Raw genomic sequence first — 16,111 nt, 5'->3', positions numbered from 1 at the left:
ACTTCATGCTGTCTCTAGTGAAAAAGCTAATTTCCTTTATTTATTTATTTATGAGACAGAGTTTTGCTCTTTCGCCCAGGCTGGAGTAAGTGGCGTGATCTTGGATTACTGTAACCTCTGTCCCTCGCCCCACCCTATTCAAGCAATTCTCCTGCCTCAGCCTCCTGAGTAGCTGGGATTACAGGTGGCTGCCACCACGTATGGCTAATTTTTGTATTTTTAGTAGAGAAGGGGTTTCGCCATGTTGGCCAGGCTGGTCTCGAACTCCTGACCTCAGGTGATCCACCTGCCTCAGCCTCCCAAAGTGCTAGGATTACAGGTGTGAGCCACTGCGCCCGGTGCTAATTTCCTTTATAATTGGACAGAAGATGCAAATAGAATGCCATTTCAGTGGCAACGCCTTGAGAAAGTTCTAGAATGGAAGCAAGGGCGTATCTTCAAGATAATCTTCAAAAGGTTTAAGCTAATCTTGTACTTAAACACATATTAAAAATTACCTAAGTCCAACACACAATATTTTGGTAAAACATGATTAAAGTAATAAGGTTGTCTCCAAGATACTGTCTGGTTACATTGCTCACCCTTGCGGTAATTGTGGCGATAGACGTGAAAGGCATACAGAAGTTCATAGTAATTGTGAGTCATAAGGTCCACGGCTCTAGCACGTGACTCAATTATTCCCACAACCTAGGGAAGGGGAAGCAATCAGATAACTAAGTCAGTAGCAATCATGACAACCACCATACTTGCTGAAAGCCATCACTGAATAACTAAAATTACCTCATTATGCAGATTCACATAGGGAAACTCTACAAGATCCTGTAGCTGTGAGCGTTCACAAAGAACTACCACCAACTGCCGTAAACAATCTAATTGCCTAGAATGAAAGAAAGGAATATGAGGGCAAACTATCTTAGTAGGTTAAACAGAGTTGGTAAATTGTCTTCTCTAAAAAAGATCATGAAATTACCTGCTGGAATCAGGAATTTGGGTTAAGGCTTCATATGCTTGGCTATTGTGACCCAAATCCAAATGATGTTTGAAAATGCATGTCCTTAGAGTAGCCTAAATACCAAATGTAGATCAAATATCAAAAAGAGCAATATAAATGAACATACCACAACCACAACAAACCTTAAAGAAAACAACCAAATTGTAGCCAATTCTTACCTGACTTTTCCAGTCATCACCTGCTTCAGTTATGGCCGATGTAGCCAACTGAATAACCAGTTCAGGCAAACCAATGACATCTAGTAGTCGTAAAACCTAACAAGAAATAGAAGAAATTTCAGTTAAAATTAATATGGTAATGCACTTTAAACTAAATTATGGTTTAAAATTATTGAGAAAGGTAAGTAGGCCAGCATGGTGGCTCCAACTCCAATCCCAGTACTCTGGGAGGCTGAGGCAGCAGGATTGTTCAAGGCCAGCTTGGGCAATATGGCAAGACCCCCATCTGTACAAAAAATTTAAAAAAAAAATTAGCTGCGTGTGGTGGCATGCACCTGTAGTTGTAGCGACTTGGGAGGCTGAAGTGGAAAGACTGCTTGAACCCAGGAGTTCAAGGTTGCAGTGAACTTTAATTTTGCCACTGCAATTCAGCCTGGGTGGTACAGCACGACCCTGTCTCTATCCTCAGTGCCTAGTATACAGTAGTCTCTCCGTAAATACTTGTTGAGGCTGGGTCTGGTGGCTCACACCTGTCATTCTGACCAACATGACGAGACCCCATCTCTATTTTAAAAAAAAAGCTTGTTGAATGAAAGAATAGATACAATTTCACTACTAACTGTTCAAGTCACAGATGAATGTAAAGAATATTAAATTAATACCACAGTTTTATAAAAACCCTAAAGATAATTTGCTAAATGACTGACATAATCCTTTTTTTTTTTTTTTTTTTGAGACAAGGTCTCTATCAATCAGGCTGGAGTGCAATGGTGTGATCTCAGCTCATTGCAACCTCCATCTCCTGGGTTCAAGTGATTCTCCTGCCTCGGCCTCCTGTGTAGCTGGGATTACAGGCATGCCCCACCACGCCCAGCTAATTGTTTGTGTTTTTAGTAGAGATGGGGTTTCACCATGGTGGTCAGTTTGGTCTTGATCCCCTGATCTCAGGTGACCTGCCTGTCTCAGCTTCCCAAAGTGCTAAGGTTACAGGTGTGAGCCACTGTGCCCGGCCTGACATTTTTGATTGTCTACCCTATCAACGTCTGCACGCTCCCCTAACCATGCACATTTCCCTATCTCATATATGTGCAATTCTCTAATACATATGTATGACACATCCAAAATATAAGTTTATAAAGGATGAAGATAAAATAAAAAGTTTTACAATTACTTTTATTAATTTTTTGAGACAGGGTCCTGCTCTGTTGCCCAGGCTGGACTGCATAGCTCAGTGTAGCCTCGACCTCCTAGGCTCAAGTGATCATCCTATCTCAGCCATCTGAGTAGCTGGGACAACAGGCAGGCACCACCATGCCTGGCTAATTTTTTAATTTTTTGTAGAGATAGGGTCTTCCTATGTTGTCTGGGCTAATCTCAAACTCCTAGGGTCCAGTGATCCTCCTGCTTTAGCCTCTCAAAGTGTTGGGATTACAGGCGTGAGTCACTGCACCCACTATAATGGACCTGGAAACTTCTTATCTTCTAGTGACATCATAGCCACCGCAACAAAATGTATTGCTCACGTTTGTGGTGATGCTAGTGTAAACAAACCTACTGTGCTGCCAGTCGTATCAAAAGTATAGCATGGCCAGGCACGGTGGCTCATGTCTATAATCCCAGCACTTTGGGAGGCCGAGGCAGGTGGATCACTTGAGGCCAGGAGTTCGAGACCAGCCTGGCCAACATGGTGAAACCCCGTCCCTACCAAAAATACAAAAATTAGTGGGGGTGTGGTGGCGCACACCTGTAATCCCAGCTACCTGGGACGCAGAGGCAGCAGAATTGCTTGAACCTGGGAGATGGAGGTTGCAGTGAGCCCAGATCGCACCACTGCACTGGGCGATAGACTCTGTCTCAAAAAAAGAAAAAAAAAAAAGAGTATAGTATATACGATTATATAGAGCATATAATACTTTTTTAAAATTTTGAGACAGGGTCTCACTCTGTCACCCAGGCTGGACTGGAATTCAAAAGAATTGTCATTAGTAGGAAAGTAGAGGGTTTTTTTTTTTTTTTGAGGTGGAGTCTTGTTTTGTCATCCAGGCTGGAGCGCAGTGGCATGATCTCGACTCACTGCAACCTCCGCTGCCTCCCAGGTTCAAGTGATTCTCCTGACTCAGGCACCTGACTAGCTGGGACTACAGGTGCACACCACCATGGCTAATTTTTGTATTTTTAGTAGAGATGGGGTTTTACCATGTTGGTCAGGCTGGTCTCAAACTCCTGACCTTGTGATCTGCCCACCTCAGCCTCCCAAAGTGCTGAGATTACAGGTGTGAGCCACCACGTCCGGCCAAGGGTTATTAAGAGCTACAAATCTACTTCAGTGTAAATTCATTTATCTAATAAGCAATTAACACAGTGAAGACTGCTTTTGTGGCATTTACTTTCTGGTGGGAAATCCAGATAAACAGTAGTCTAAAATATGAAATCGAGTATGGTGAAATGTATACAATCTGGAAGTGTGCACAAGAGGATGAATAAAAAAGCTCTTCTGCACAGGCCAGGCAGAGGGCACTATCTGAGGAGGTGACAGATAAACAGAGACCTGAGTGGAATGAGCGTGTGAGGAAGGGCATTTCAGGCTGACAGCACAGCAGGCAGAAAGGCCCTGAGAGAACAGAGCACGCGCTTGGCTTGAATGAGACAGTAAGAAGGGCACCACTGTTACAATGGAGTGACCAGAGGAAAGAAGGGCAGGAAACAGGTCAAGAGGACCCTCAAGTCCAAATTATAAACTAAGGCTAAATACAGCATTACTAGTCAATTCCCAGAAATATCAGCAAGACTAATAGAGTGCAAATCAAGTAATAAAATTCTAATGGCAACTGGGCTAATAAAATATCATGATGAAAATTTCATTTCAGTTAAAAATATTTATCAAATTTCACCATTTAACCCTAATTATAGATCCTGGGGGAAAATGTTAACGTAAAATATGTTTCTTTAATTTCTTTTTGGTTTTTTTTCGGAGATGGAGTCTTGCTCTGTCACGCAGGCTGCAGTGCAGCGGCATGATCTTGGCTCCCTGCAACCTCCACCTCAAGGTTCAAGTGATTCTCCTGCCTTAGCCTCCCAAGTAGCTGGGATTACAGGCACCCGCCACCACGCCTGGCTAATTTTTGTATTTTTAGTACAGACAGGGTTTTGGCATGTTGGCCAGGCTGGTCTCAAACTCCTAACCTCAGGTGATCTGCCTGCCTTGGCCTCCCAAAGTGCTGGGATTATAGTCATGGGATTATAGTCATGAGCCACCGTGCCCAGCCTTAATTTCTCTAGGCAAATTCATTTTACTTAAATTTGGAAATTCAGGGAGCAACTAAATTTTGGTAGTATTTTTCTCCAAAAATAGCAAAGCGATATATTTCAGATGTGTTTTTACACAGGGTAGTATAAGGCCAAACCAAGACACGATGTACCTTGTCATAATACTGCAGCCTGGGGGTAGACACGATCTCCCCATCCTCTGAGCGAATCAAGCGATCCAAGAATTCCTCTTTGCCTACTTCAGATGCTGCCTGACAAAAACATTCCAGAGCCTGGAGAAATAAAATATAAAATAACTTGTAACAGATCATTCCAATTCCAGGTGCTATAAATCAGGGGTTCACATGCAAAGGAAAGCCAAAAAAGAAACAAGATTACTTAACATGGTCTACTATATGCACAGTTTCTGACACATCTGAATTCTGTGTGATGCATTCATGTTTTTAAAAATGTATCTCACATTTAACTTTAAAAAGTAAACATTGGCCAGGTGTGGTGGCTCATGTCTGCAATCCCAGCACTTTGGGAGGCCAAGGCGGGTGGATCACAAGGTCAGGAGTTTGAGATCAGCCTGACCAACAAGGTGAAACTCCGTATCTACTAAAAATACAAAAATTAGCCGGGTGTGGTGGCATGCACCTGTAATCCCAGCTACTTAGGAGGCTGAGTGAGTACAATCTCTTGAACCTGGTGGGCGGAAGTTGTGGTGAGCTAAGATCATGCCACTGCACTCCAGCCCTCTAGCCTGGGTGACAGAGCAAGACTGTCTCCAAAAAAAAAAAAAGAAAGTAAACCTTAATAAGATGATTGACACATACATACATAATAAGGCAACTGTAGCAATATGTTAACAATTGTAGAATTTGAGTGATAGGTAAATACTGTTCACTGTAAAAGTCTTTAAACTTTCCTGTCTGTTTGAAAATTTATATAATAGAACATCAGGGAAAAAATTAAAAATGTAAACTACCATAATGAGAAAAAAGCAGCATAAAACAATTTAAAAAATGTAATTAATAAGTAAATTTGGGCTGGGTACAGTGGCTCATGCCTGTACTCCCAACACTTTGGGAGGCTGAGGCGGGCAGATCACTTGAGCCTAGGAGTTCGTGACCAGCCTGGGCAACATGGGAAAACCCCATCTCTACAAAAAATTTAAAAATCAGCCAGGAATGGTAGCACGTGCTTGTAGTCCCAGCTACTTGAGAGGCTGAGGTGGGAGAATCGCTTGAGCCCAGGAGGTTGAGGCAGCAGTGAGCCATGATTATACTACTGCACTCCAGTCTGGGTGACAAGACCCTGTCTAAAAGAAATAATAAAATAAGTAAATAAATTTGATTTATAAAAATGTACCCTGGCCAAATGCGATGGCTTATGCCTGTAATCCCAGCACTGGGGGAGGCCAAGTGGGAGGATTGCTTGAGTCCAGCCTGTGCAATACAGTGAGACCCTGATTCCACAAAATAATAATAGTAATAACAAAAGGAATCTCTAAAAACACACAGGGGCAGGAGAGTGGCAATATTTTCTTATGTTCCTGAGTCTTATCTAAATTGCAGAATACAAGAAAGTAAATAGTCCTCACATGTATATTATGCTTTTGACTGACATTAGTACAGTCTTCTTTAACTTTGTCTAGAGAATTCTATGTCTCCCATCCCCTAAAACCTAGTCAAATGGAAGCTAAGCAACTTCCTTGTGTTAAAGTTTATTTACCATTCAAATGTAGTTTACCTTCTGTCCTTCTCCTGTAACTAGGTAACACCTTCCCAGCATAAATCGACAGGAACCAACATTGACTTGACACCAGGGATGGAGCCGTTGAATATAATCCTTAAAGGCATAAAAGGTGCTTTCTGATTAGAAAATAAATGTTACTTAAGGAGATACTCATTCCCAAGTTCTTCTTCACAGAGGATGAAAAGATAGCATTTGAACAAATGTTTTATTTCCTGACATAATTCTGAGATTCAAACCTACCCGTTGCCTTCCTTCCTCATTCATTCCCCCTTTCCTTACACAAACAGGAGTTCAGTAACACACATACACATACTTTACACCTCAGCAGTTTTCCAATTTTTGGTATTTATTGGTTCAATGACTAGATTCCAGTAAAGGATTTATATGAAAACAATAGTACATTTGTATTACTATAAAGAAAACCTAGCAGAGTTAATTTCTTAAAAAGATACTCTAGAGGCCGGCACAGTAGCTCATGCCTGTAATCCCAGCACTTTGGGGAGGCGGGTGGATCACTTGAGGTCAGGAGTTTGAGACCAGCCTTGCCAACATGGTGAAACCCCGTCGCTACTAAAAAAAAAATATTAGCGGGGCGTGGTGGCATGAGCCTGTAATCCCAGCTACGCGGGAGGCTAAGACAGGAGAATTGCTTGAACCCGGGAGTGAGCCAAGATCATGCCACCATACTCCAGCGTTTCAGAAAAGAAAAAAAAAAGATACTCTAGAAAAAAATCATGTTAGGAATTATACTGTCCAGAGAAGTAGAGAAAAATCTCTCTCTTTAAAAATTTACTTTATTACTTTCTGTAAAAGCCTTTACAACCAGGTATTCTCTCAGCCAAGTACTAACCATGCCCAACCCTCTTTACCTTCGTAGATCAGACAAGATCAAGCAAGTTCAGGATGGTACAGAAATAGAGAATAATGTCTTTGGGGTATGTCTTCGCATAATCAAGTTTAAATTATTGTGGTTCTTTAAAATGCAGTTCACATTTACAAAGAAAAAAAATTCAGCAATCCCATGCTTTACAAGAATGTGTAGATGTGAAATGTTCAAAGGAACTCACCTGCAATTGTACATATTGACAATTTCCCATCAAACATTCTAGAAAGAGACAACCAGGATTGCTAGGCCATCTAGTCATTGGTTAAGGAGATTTCTTAATTTTTGTTGGCAAATCTTAAACACATATATTGGGCATCAAATTCAGAAAAGTCCATAAAATAGCTTAATTTACAAAAACAAGGATGAAAAGTTGGCCAAGCACATGTTCTTTCATCATCACTAGAATACAGTTAAACAGTTACATATATACCAGGAGACTTGTTACAGAGCTTAGAACTCAGGTAACTACGCAATAAAGCATCTATTTCAACAGGCATGGTGGCTCACTCCTGCAATCCCTGTACTTTGAGAGGGTAAGGTGGGAGGACTGCTTGCGCCCAGGAGATCAAGACCAGCCTGGGAAACACAGTAAGATTCCTGTCTCTAAAAATAAATAAATTTGTAAAAGCCTGTATTTCATTCCTGGGTGTTCATTTTCAATTCCAGTTGGTGTACTGCAGAACACAGTATTGGTGCCAGTGGACATCCAGCACATAACATGGTACCTGCATATAGAGTCATTCAACAAATATTTGTTGAATGAATAATGTCTTTTTTTTTTTTTTTTGAGAAAGTCTCACTCTGTTGCCCAGGCTGGAGTGCAGGGGCATGATCTCAGCTCACTGCAACCTCTGCCTCCAGGGTTCAAGTGATTCTCCTGCCTCAGCCTCCTGAGTAGCTGGGACTACAGGCGCATGCCACCACGCCCAGCTAAGGCCTCCCAAAGTGCTAGGACTATAGGCATGAGCCATTGCACCCAGCTGAATGAAGAATTTTTTTTTTTTTTTTGAGACGGAGTCTCACTCTGTCGCCCAGGCTGGAGTGCACTGGTGTGATCTTGGCTCACTGCGAGTTCCGCCTCCCGGGTTCACGCCATTCTCCTGCCTCAGCCTCCCAAGTAGCTGGGACTCCAGGCACCCTCCACCACGCCCGGCTAATTTTTTTTTGTATTTTTAGTAGAGATGGGGTTTCACCGTGTTAGCCAAGATAGTCTCAATCTCCTGACCTCGTGACCCTCCCACCTTGGCCTCCAAAAGTGCTGGGATTACAGGAGTGAGCCATGGAGCCCGGGTGAATAATGTCTTAAAACAGACCCAGGTATTTCATTACATAGGCAAAATAAGAACCTTAGACTATTTAGATAGAAAATAACTGCTTTTTTTTTTTTTTGAGGAGTCTCAATCTGCTGCCCAGGCTGGAGTGTGGTAGTGTGGTGTTGTGAGCTTGGCTCACTGCAACCTCCGCCTCCCAAGTTCAAGCGATTCGCAGCCTTCGGTGTAGCTGGGATTACAGGTGCAGGCCACCACGCCTGGCTAATTTTTGTATTTTTAGTAGACGTGGGGTTTCACCATGTTGGCCAGGCTGGTCTCGAACTCCTGGCCTTAAGTGATAAGCCCACCTCCACCTCCCAAAGTGCTGGGATTACAGGTGTGAACCAACATGCCCGGCCAGAAGGGAGCTTTTCACTGGCTCTTAAATAAAAGGATACAAAAGCTGCAATAAATAACTGGTAATTGCAGTAATTGTTTCAGGCCAGTTCAATCCAGTTTGGCTCAGAGGTGCCTTTGGCTGAGAGAAGAGGTGAGATATAATGTGTTTTCTTGCAACTTCTTGGAAGAATAACTCCACAATAGTCTGAGGACTAGATACTTAAAAATAAAAAGTTATGAAAATTTTGTGTAGTGGTAATATCAATTTTCAATTAAAATAGTCTTTCAATTCATTTTATGCCTGTAACAAACAATTTAGCACTTCAAAAGAGGAAATGTATCATGGGTATATATCCAGTGGCACCATAAATAAAAGTAGTTTGTAAATTGTGAAGCACTATAAAAATGCAATGAAAACACCATTCACATCAAAGTTATAGTCATTTCTTTTCACTGATCTCACAACACTTAAGTGCCTTCCCTAGAAATTCTTCATGATAAATACAATTAGCCCCAGGATTTCAACTTTTATACCAGAACAATACAAAATAAATTCTCCAGAATGGTTTTCAAACATGAGGGATACTTTTAAATATCTGTTGACTAAGATTACAAAGTTACCATAAATGTTAATAAAATTTTTAATGACTTTGTTAAATTAATCACTGGAGCATAAACAGAATGGGAAAGCAGCCATATATATATATGTGTATATATACATGTAAAATATCCTTAACATACGCCTGATCTGGTACTACAGTTTCACAGACCCCATGCCACAAACGGAGATCTCAGGCCACAGCTTACTCATGCCTTCTGAGTAAGAAGCAAAGAGCCTAGCCAACCTTTCTATGGCAAAGGTGGCAAAAGACCACTTTAATGAATATGCAGTAAATCCCCAGTTTAAAATGAAATGTGTACATAGTCCACTCCTTACCAAACCTATTTGCCACTAAAGCACCAGAGTCTGTTAATTCCAGTACTGATAAGTGTTGGAGATTAGACTCCCTGTAAGAAAAGGGAAAAAGACAACTTAGTAAATTCTCCTATGCTAAACATTACTTCTACAAGCTATTCTACTAAGAACACTGTCAATGTAATTAATAAATTGCAAATAAAAACTCCACTGAAAGCACAAAAAAAATTGGAAATCATTATAGATTGTTGCCCATAATATCACTTTTTGACCCTTCAATGAGGAGCCGGAGGAAACAGGATGGTTTATCTTATTGAAAATGTGAATCTCGGCCAGGTGTGGTGGCTCATGCCTGTAATCCCAGCATTATGGGAGGCCAAGGCAGGTGGATCACTTGAGGTTAAGAGTTCAAGACCAGCCTGGCCAACATGGTGAAATGCCGCCTCTACTAAAAATAACAAAAATTAGCCAGGTGTGGTGGCAGGCGCCTCTCATCCTAACTACTCTGGAGGCTAAGGCAGGAAAATTGTTTGAATCAGGGAGGTGGAGGTTGCAGTGAGCTGAGATCACACCACTGCACTCCAGCGTGGGCAACAAGAGCACAACTCCATCTCCAAGAAAAAAAAAAAAAGTGAATCTTGTAATTCTTGGATTCGGCTATAAAGAAACTCAGCCTACCTAAAATAAGTAGCATAACGTTTTGTGTATGGTCTTTCCTTCTGGTTTCATCTTATTTTATATTCAACATGACTTATATGTACATATAAATGTATAATACATAAGTATATATAATACATAACTTATCTGTACACATACATACAGTCTACAATTACATGTGACTTATTATTTTCATTCTTATAAGTTGCTTTCAACCTCTAACAAGTAGAGGCACCAAAAAATCTCTGAATCTTTTTTTTTTTTTGAGACGGAGTCTTGCTCTGTCGCCCAGGCTGGAGTGCAGTGGCCGGATCTTAGCTCACTACAAGCTCCGCCTCCCGGGTTTACGCCATTCTCCTGCCTCACCCTCCCGAGTAGCTGGGACTACAGATGCCCGCCACCTCGCCCAGCTAGTTTTTTTATTTTTTTTTATTTTTTAGTAGAGACGGGGTTTCACCATGTTAGCCAGGATGGTCTCGATCTCCTGACCTTTTGATCCGCCCGTCTCAGCCTCCCAAAGTGCTGGGATTACAGGCTTGAGCCACTGCGCCCGGCCTAGATCTCTGAATCTTAACGGCATATAATTTTATAGCATACTGTTAAAAATCTTTTTCCTGGCTGGGTGCGGTGGCTCACGCCTGTAATCCCAGCACTGTGGGAGGCCAAGGCAGGCGAATCACCTGAGGTCAGGAGTTTGAGACCAGCCTGGCCAACATGGTGAAACCCCATCTCTACAAAAGTACAAAATTTAGCCGGGCATGATGGCGGGTGCCTGTAATCTCAGCTACTTGGGAGGCTGAGGCAGAAAAATCACTTGAACCTGGGAGGCGGAGGTTGCAGTGAGCTGAGATCATGCCATTGCACTGCAGCCTGGGCAAAAGAGAACAAGACTGTCTCAAAAACAAAACAAAACAAAACACTATCACTTTTTCCCTTTCAGAAAATAGGAAAAATAATTAAACTCACAATTTACATTTTAAATAACTGGGATAATGGAACTCACAGTGTGTCAAGTGGAACATCAGTTGCCAAGCACTCACTTCCCCATTTAATAAGGTAATAAGATAAGAGTAGGGGAGCTGTTCGATGTAGTAGGTCTTGCTGAGCTTGAAAGAGCTGACCAGCTCCCCAAATCACCTATACATTATGGGTGGGTGGGTAGGACAAGAAATTATAGCAATTAGTAATGGTAACTCTTATGGCTCAGGTGGAAGTAAAATAAAATAACAAATACAAAAGTCACAATACTGTAAAAGCAATATGTTTTACATTTTACAGTAGCAAGTGGCAAAATATCTTCCCAAACATTAACAGTCAAAAAATAATCAAAAACAGCTCACCACGTAATGGAAGCTGATGATGAAAAGAAACCAACAACAAAAAGCTTAACTTTCATTAAACCTGTGGGTTCAGAATTAAACAAGAGGGCAAGGCACAGTGGCTCACACCTGTAATCTCAGCACTTTAGGAGGCTGAGGTGGGCAGATCACTTGAGCCCAAAATTTTGAGACCAGACTGGACAACATAGTGAAACCCTGTCTCTAGTAAAAATTACAAAAATTAGCCAGGTATGGCGGTAGGGGCCTGTATTTCCAACTACTTGGGAGGCTGAAGCAGGAGGATTGCTTGAATCCGGGAGGCGGAGGTTGCAGTGAGCTGAGATTGTGCCACTGCACTCCAGCCTAGGTGATAGAGCAAGACTCTGTCTAAAACAAAAAAAAACAACAACAACAAAAAAAGAAATTAGCCTGCATGGTGGTATGTGCCTGTAATCCCAGATACTGAGGAGGCTGGTGTGGGAGGCTGAACTGAGCCCAGGAAATCGAGGCTGCAGTGGGCCAAGATGGAGCCACTGCACTTCAGCCTGGGCACAGCAGAAGTGAGACCTTGTCTCAAAAAAAAAAAAAAAAAAAAAGAATTGAAGAGACACAGGGAAATCTAAATTCTCTCATATACTGCTGGTGTTGGGTAAAAAAATAGGTATGACCATTATAAGCAAATTTGGCAGTACTACCAAAAGACTTAAAATGTGCATAACCTGTAGACCAAAGTCTAGTTCTTAGAATTTATCCTAGAGATATAATTAAAGATTTATAGAAAGTGGCCAGGCATGGTGGTTCAAACCTGTAATCCCAGCACTTTGGGAGGCCAAGGCAGGCAGATTACTTGAGGCCAGGAGTTTGAGACCAGTCTGGCCAATATGGCGAAACCCCATCTCTATTAAAAATATAAAAATTAGCCAGTGTAGTGGCAAGCATCTGTAATCCCAGCTACCAGGGAGGCTGATAAGAGAACTGCTTGAGCCCAGGAGGTGGAGGCTGCAGGCTGCAGTGAGCCAAGATTGCGCCACTGCACTCCAGCCTGGGCTACAGAGTAAGGCTCTCAAAAAAAAAAAAAAAAAAAAAAGATGTGCAGAAAATTATGGACATAAGGGAAAAACTGGCAACAAAAAGAAAAATGTTGGTGAGATTTATAAATTGGAAGAACAGAACCCAGATTACAAAAAATACTATGTAGTTTCTTTAAATTTTACAAACAAACCAAAAAGAATTTGCATGGAAAAAAAGGTATATAGCAAAATTTAAGTAGTAATCACTGGATAGAAAATTACACATTTTTAAAATTTTTGCTTACATATATTTTGTAAAGGTTCTACAATGAATATCTTATTACTTCTGTGTTCAGAAAAATTGACAAAAGTTATAATTTAAAAAACAAAAAACCCGAAAAAAAATAGAAGAATCTACATAGATCAAAAAGAACTTAGTAAAGGCTAAACAACCTAAGTGACTTTCAGGAAAGGTTCCCTTTTCAACTTGGTGGTCTTAAACAAATTATCTTCCCAATTTTTTTTTCTTTTTTTTTGAGATAGGGTCTCACTCTGTCATGTAGGCAGAAGTGCAGTGAGGCAATCACAGCTCGCTACAGCCTCAACCTCCCAAGCTCAGGTAATTCTCCCATCTCAGCCTCTCAAGTAGCAAGGACTACAGGCTTGCTGCACCATGCCCGGCTAATTTTTGTATTTTTTGTAGAGATGAGGGTTTGCCCAGGCTAGTCTCAAACTCCTAGGCTCAAGCAACCAGCCCACTTTGGCCTCCCAAAATGCTGGGATTACAGGCATGAGCCACTACACCTGGCCTTTATCTTACTCTTGCTTGAAATTCTACCATGAGCAATGTATCTAGGTTAGTAAGTTCTTTCTTTTATTTGGAGACAGTCTCGCTCTGTCACCCAAGCTGGAGTGCAGTGGTGCAATCTCGCCTCACTGCAAACTCTGCCTCCTGCGTTCAAGGAATTCTCATGCCTTAGCCTCCTGAATGGCTGGGATTACAAGAGTGTGCCACCAGACCCTACTAACTTTTTTGTTTTAATAGAGATGGAGTTTTCCTTTGTTGGCCAGGCTGGTCTCGACTCCTGGCCTCAAGTGATCTGCCCACCTTAGCCTCCCAAAGTGCTAGGATTACAGGTGTGAGCCACTGTGCCCGGCCTGAATTAATACATTCTGACTTAAAATGTGTAAGTACATTTATACATTTTAAGTCAGAATTAAAATGGGAGCCCCAAAGGACTTTTGGCTATTTACACATTAATATGAATTGGTTTAACTAGACTGCTTCCTTGATAGGCTCAAATGATATTATTGACTTAGAAAAAAAATTGGACGTCTGACTATGGGCAGAAAAATAATTTCTCAGCATGGGACATTCAGTAGGGTGGGTGATTAGGACTATAAATTAGCAACAAGAGTCTGGTGGTCTAAGAAGAACAGAATGAAAAAGAAAGCACAGAATGGAGTTAGGAGGACCACAAAGATAAACTTGCATCTCAAAACTGTGTTTAGGGTAAGCCTTGCACTGTAGAGAGTTCTTACACCAGGTGAGGTGGCTCACGCCTGTAATCCCAGCACTTTGGGAAGCCGAGGTGGGTGGGTCACCTGAGGTCAGGAGTTTAAGACCAGCCTGGCCAAAATGGCAAAATCCCGTTTCTACTAAAAATACAAAAATTAGCCAGGTGCAGAGGCACACACTTGTAATCCCAGCTACTCAGGAAGCTGCGGCAGGAGAATGCTAAAGCCACCGCACTGCAGCCTGGGAGACAAAGAAAGACTGTCTCAAAAAAAAAAAAAAGAGAGAGGGGGAAAAAAAAAGAGAGTTTTCTTTTTTCTTCCTCCATACTAAAGGATACTTTTACCACATTCATAGTTACTAATAAAACTACATTTTGGGAGAGCCAACCTGGGATAATTTTCCACTACTACACATACAAAGGTTAAGAGTAAAGCAATCTGCTTCATATATGTTTCTTTTAATCAACTCTTAAGTTCCGGGGTACATGTGCAGGATGTGGTTTGTCACGTAGGTAAACGTGTGCCATGATGGTTTGTTGCACATCAACCCATCACCTAAGTATTAGGCCCACATCAACCCATCACCTAAGTATTAGGCCCATCACCTAAGTATTAGGCCCACCTAAGTATTAGGCCCAGTATTAGACCCATCACCTAAGTATTAGGCCCAGAATTAAGCTATTCTTCCTGATGTTCTCCCTCCCCACTATCCCCTCCATATATGCTCTTACTCTTTAATCTCACAAGGATTACAATGCTTATTCATTCTTAATTCAAAAATATTGATAGAGCACCTCATAAGGCCAAGTTTGGGGGAATAAAGCGGTGAACCAAGACAAAAGTATCTGTGCTAGTAGGGCTGACATTTTGCTCCTAAGTGCTTGTAGGCTTATACCAGGTTTTAGATTTTACAAGTTTTCCCTCAAGCAGTACTTACAGCATCTCCAAGCCTCATTAACAGCTGCTGTAAGATCAAAAGATCTCGGCAGATCAGGAAACGAGTACTGGCGATTTTATGCACACCTCTGCACACAATATACCCTGCTGTGCTACTACCATAGAGCTGGGAAAGATTCATTCTAATATTCAAAGGTTGAGCTGTAAAAAGAAGAAAAGTGGTGTTGAATGCATCATTGTTTTAATCAAAGAGGCACATTTGTTGTTCTGTCATTTACCTGGATTGAATCCCTTTTCCATTTCCACTTCAGTTTCATAATCCATTTCCCGTATAAGGAGTCCAATTGCATGGATTGGGTTCCTAATTTCTTGCAGTTTACTACAAATATCCTCCATCCCATTTTCTCTATAAAGACAATTACAAAACTCTTATTACCACTGAGAATACGTAAGACAAGTTCTATATGTCCTATAAGCTAAAAACATTATGAAACAAGAGAAGCAGATAAAGGAATGAAGATAATCACTCTGGCATACAAGATACAGTCCCTCTACATAGCAAATTTCCTCTCAGTTTTTCATAAACAACACACAAAACAAATGTGAGAAGAATACTTTTGCCTTTTAGAATTTTTAGCTCAGTTAATTGTTAAAGCATATTTTACAAGTCTATTTCCAGACTTGAAGTCATGTGTTAAATTTTCTGTTAAAAGTAGAAATATGTATTTAGAATCATGGCACATCAGTTTGACTTTAAGCTACTACTTTGTACACTCTGGAACATACATTAAAATCCCAACTTCGCAGCTAAAAATGCTGAATTTCCATTAGGAAATGCACTTTACCCTAATTCTCCTTACACATCAATAGTGATCAAATCTTCCAGAATCTGCTCTGCAGCCTTTTCCGGAGACTGTAGGTTATAACAACTCATTTCCATTATAACGGACATATCCATAGTTACTGACTCTCCAATCTGCCGGAGGCATTTTATAAGACATATGACATCCCGAGCGATATCCACATCTACAAAGAAGAGAAAGTTAATTTATGTCTTAAGCCAATGACTATTGATTGATACT

General features: G+C 41.2%; 1 protein-coding gene across 1 annotated transcript in view; it reads right to left on the bottom strand.

Annotated features, from left to right (window-relative positions):
* Positions 1-16,111, bottom strand: part of NUP160 (nucleoporin 160) — a 74,218-nt gene that overhangs the window by 21,429 nt on the left and 36,678 nt on the right. The window contains exons 15-27 of the mRNA XM_023215617.3: positions 15,890-16,055; positions 15,308-15,435; positions 15,070-15,230; positions 11,289-11,422; positions 9,650-9,720; positions 8,772-8,931; positions 7,245-7,314; positions 6,172-6,270; positions 4,590-4,709; positions 1,171-1,266; positions 971-1,065; positions 781-877; positions 582-687 (exon numbers count right to left, since the gene is read on the bottom strand). Of these exons, the coding sequence (XP_023071385.1) occupies positions 582-687; positions 781-877; positions 971-1,065; positions 1,171-1,266; positions 4,590-4,709; positions 6,172-6,270; positions 7,245-7,314; positions 8,772-8,931; positions 9,650-9,720; positions 11,289-11,422; positions 15,070-15,230; positions 15,308-15,435; positions 15,890-16,055 (1,503 nt within the window). The remainder of the gene's footprint in view (positions 1-581; positions 688-780; positions 878-970; positions 1,066-1,170; positions 1,267-4,589; positions 4,710-6,171; positions 6,271-7,244; positions 7,315-8,771; positions 8,932-9,649; positions 9,721-11,288; positions 11,423-15,069; positions 15,231-15,307; positions 15,436-15,889; positions 16,056-16,111) is intronic.

This window comes from Piliocolobus tephrosceles, chromosome 13, assembly GCF_002776525.5.
Source record: "Piliocolobus tephrosceles isolate RC106 chromosome 13, ASM277652v3, whole genome shotgun sequence".
Lineage (NCBI taxonomy): Eukaryota > Metazoa > Chordata > Mammalia > Primates > Cercopithecidae > Piliocolobus > Piliocolobus tephrosceles.
Note: the sequence above shows the minus strand (reverse complement) of the source record. Positions and strands in the feature narration are given on the sequence as shown.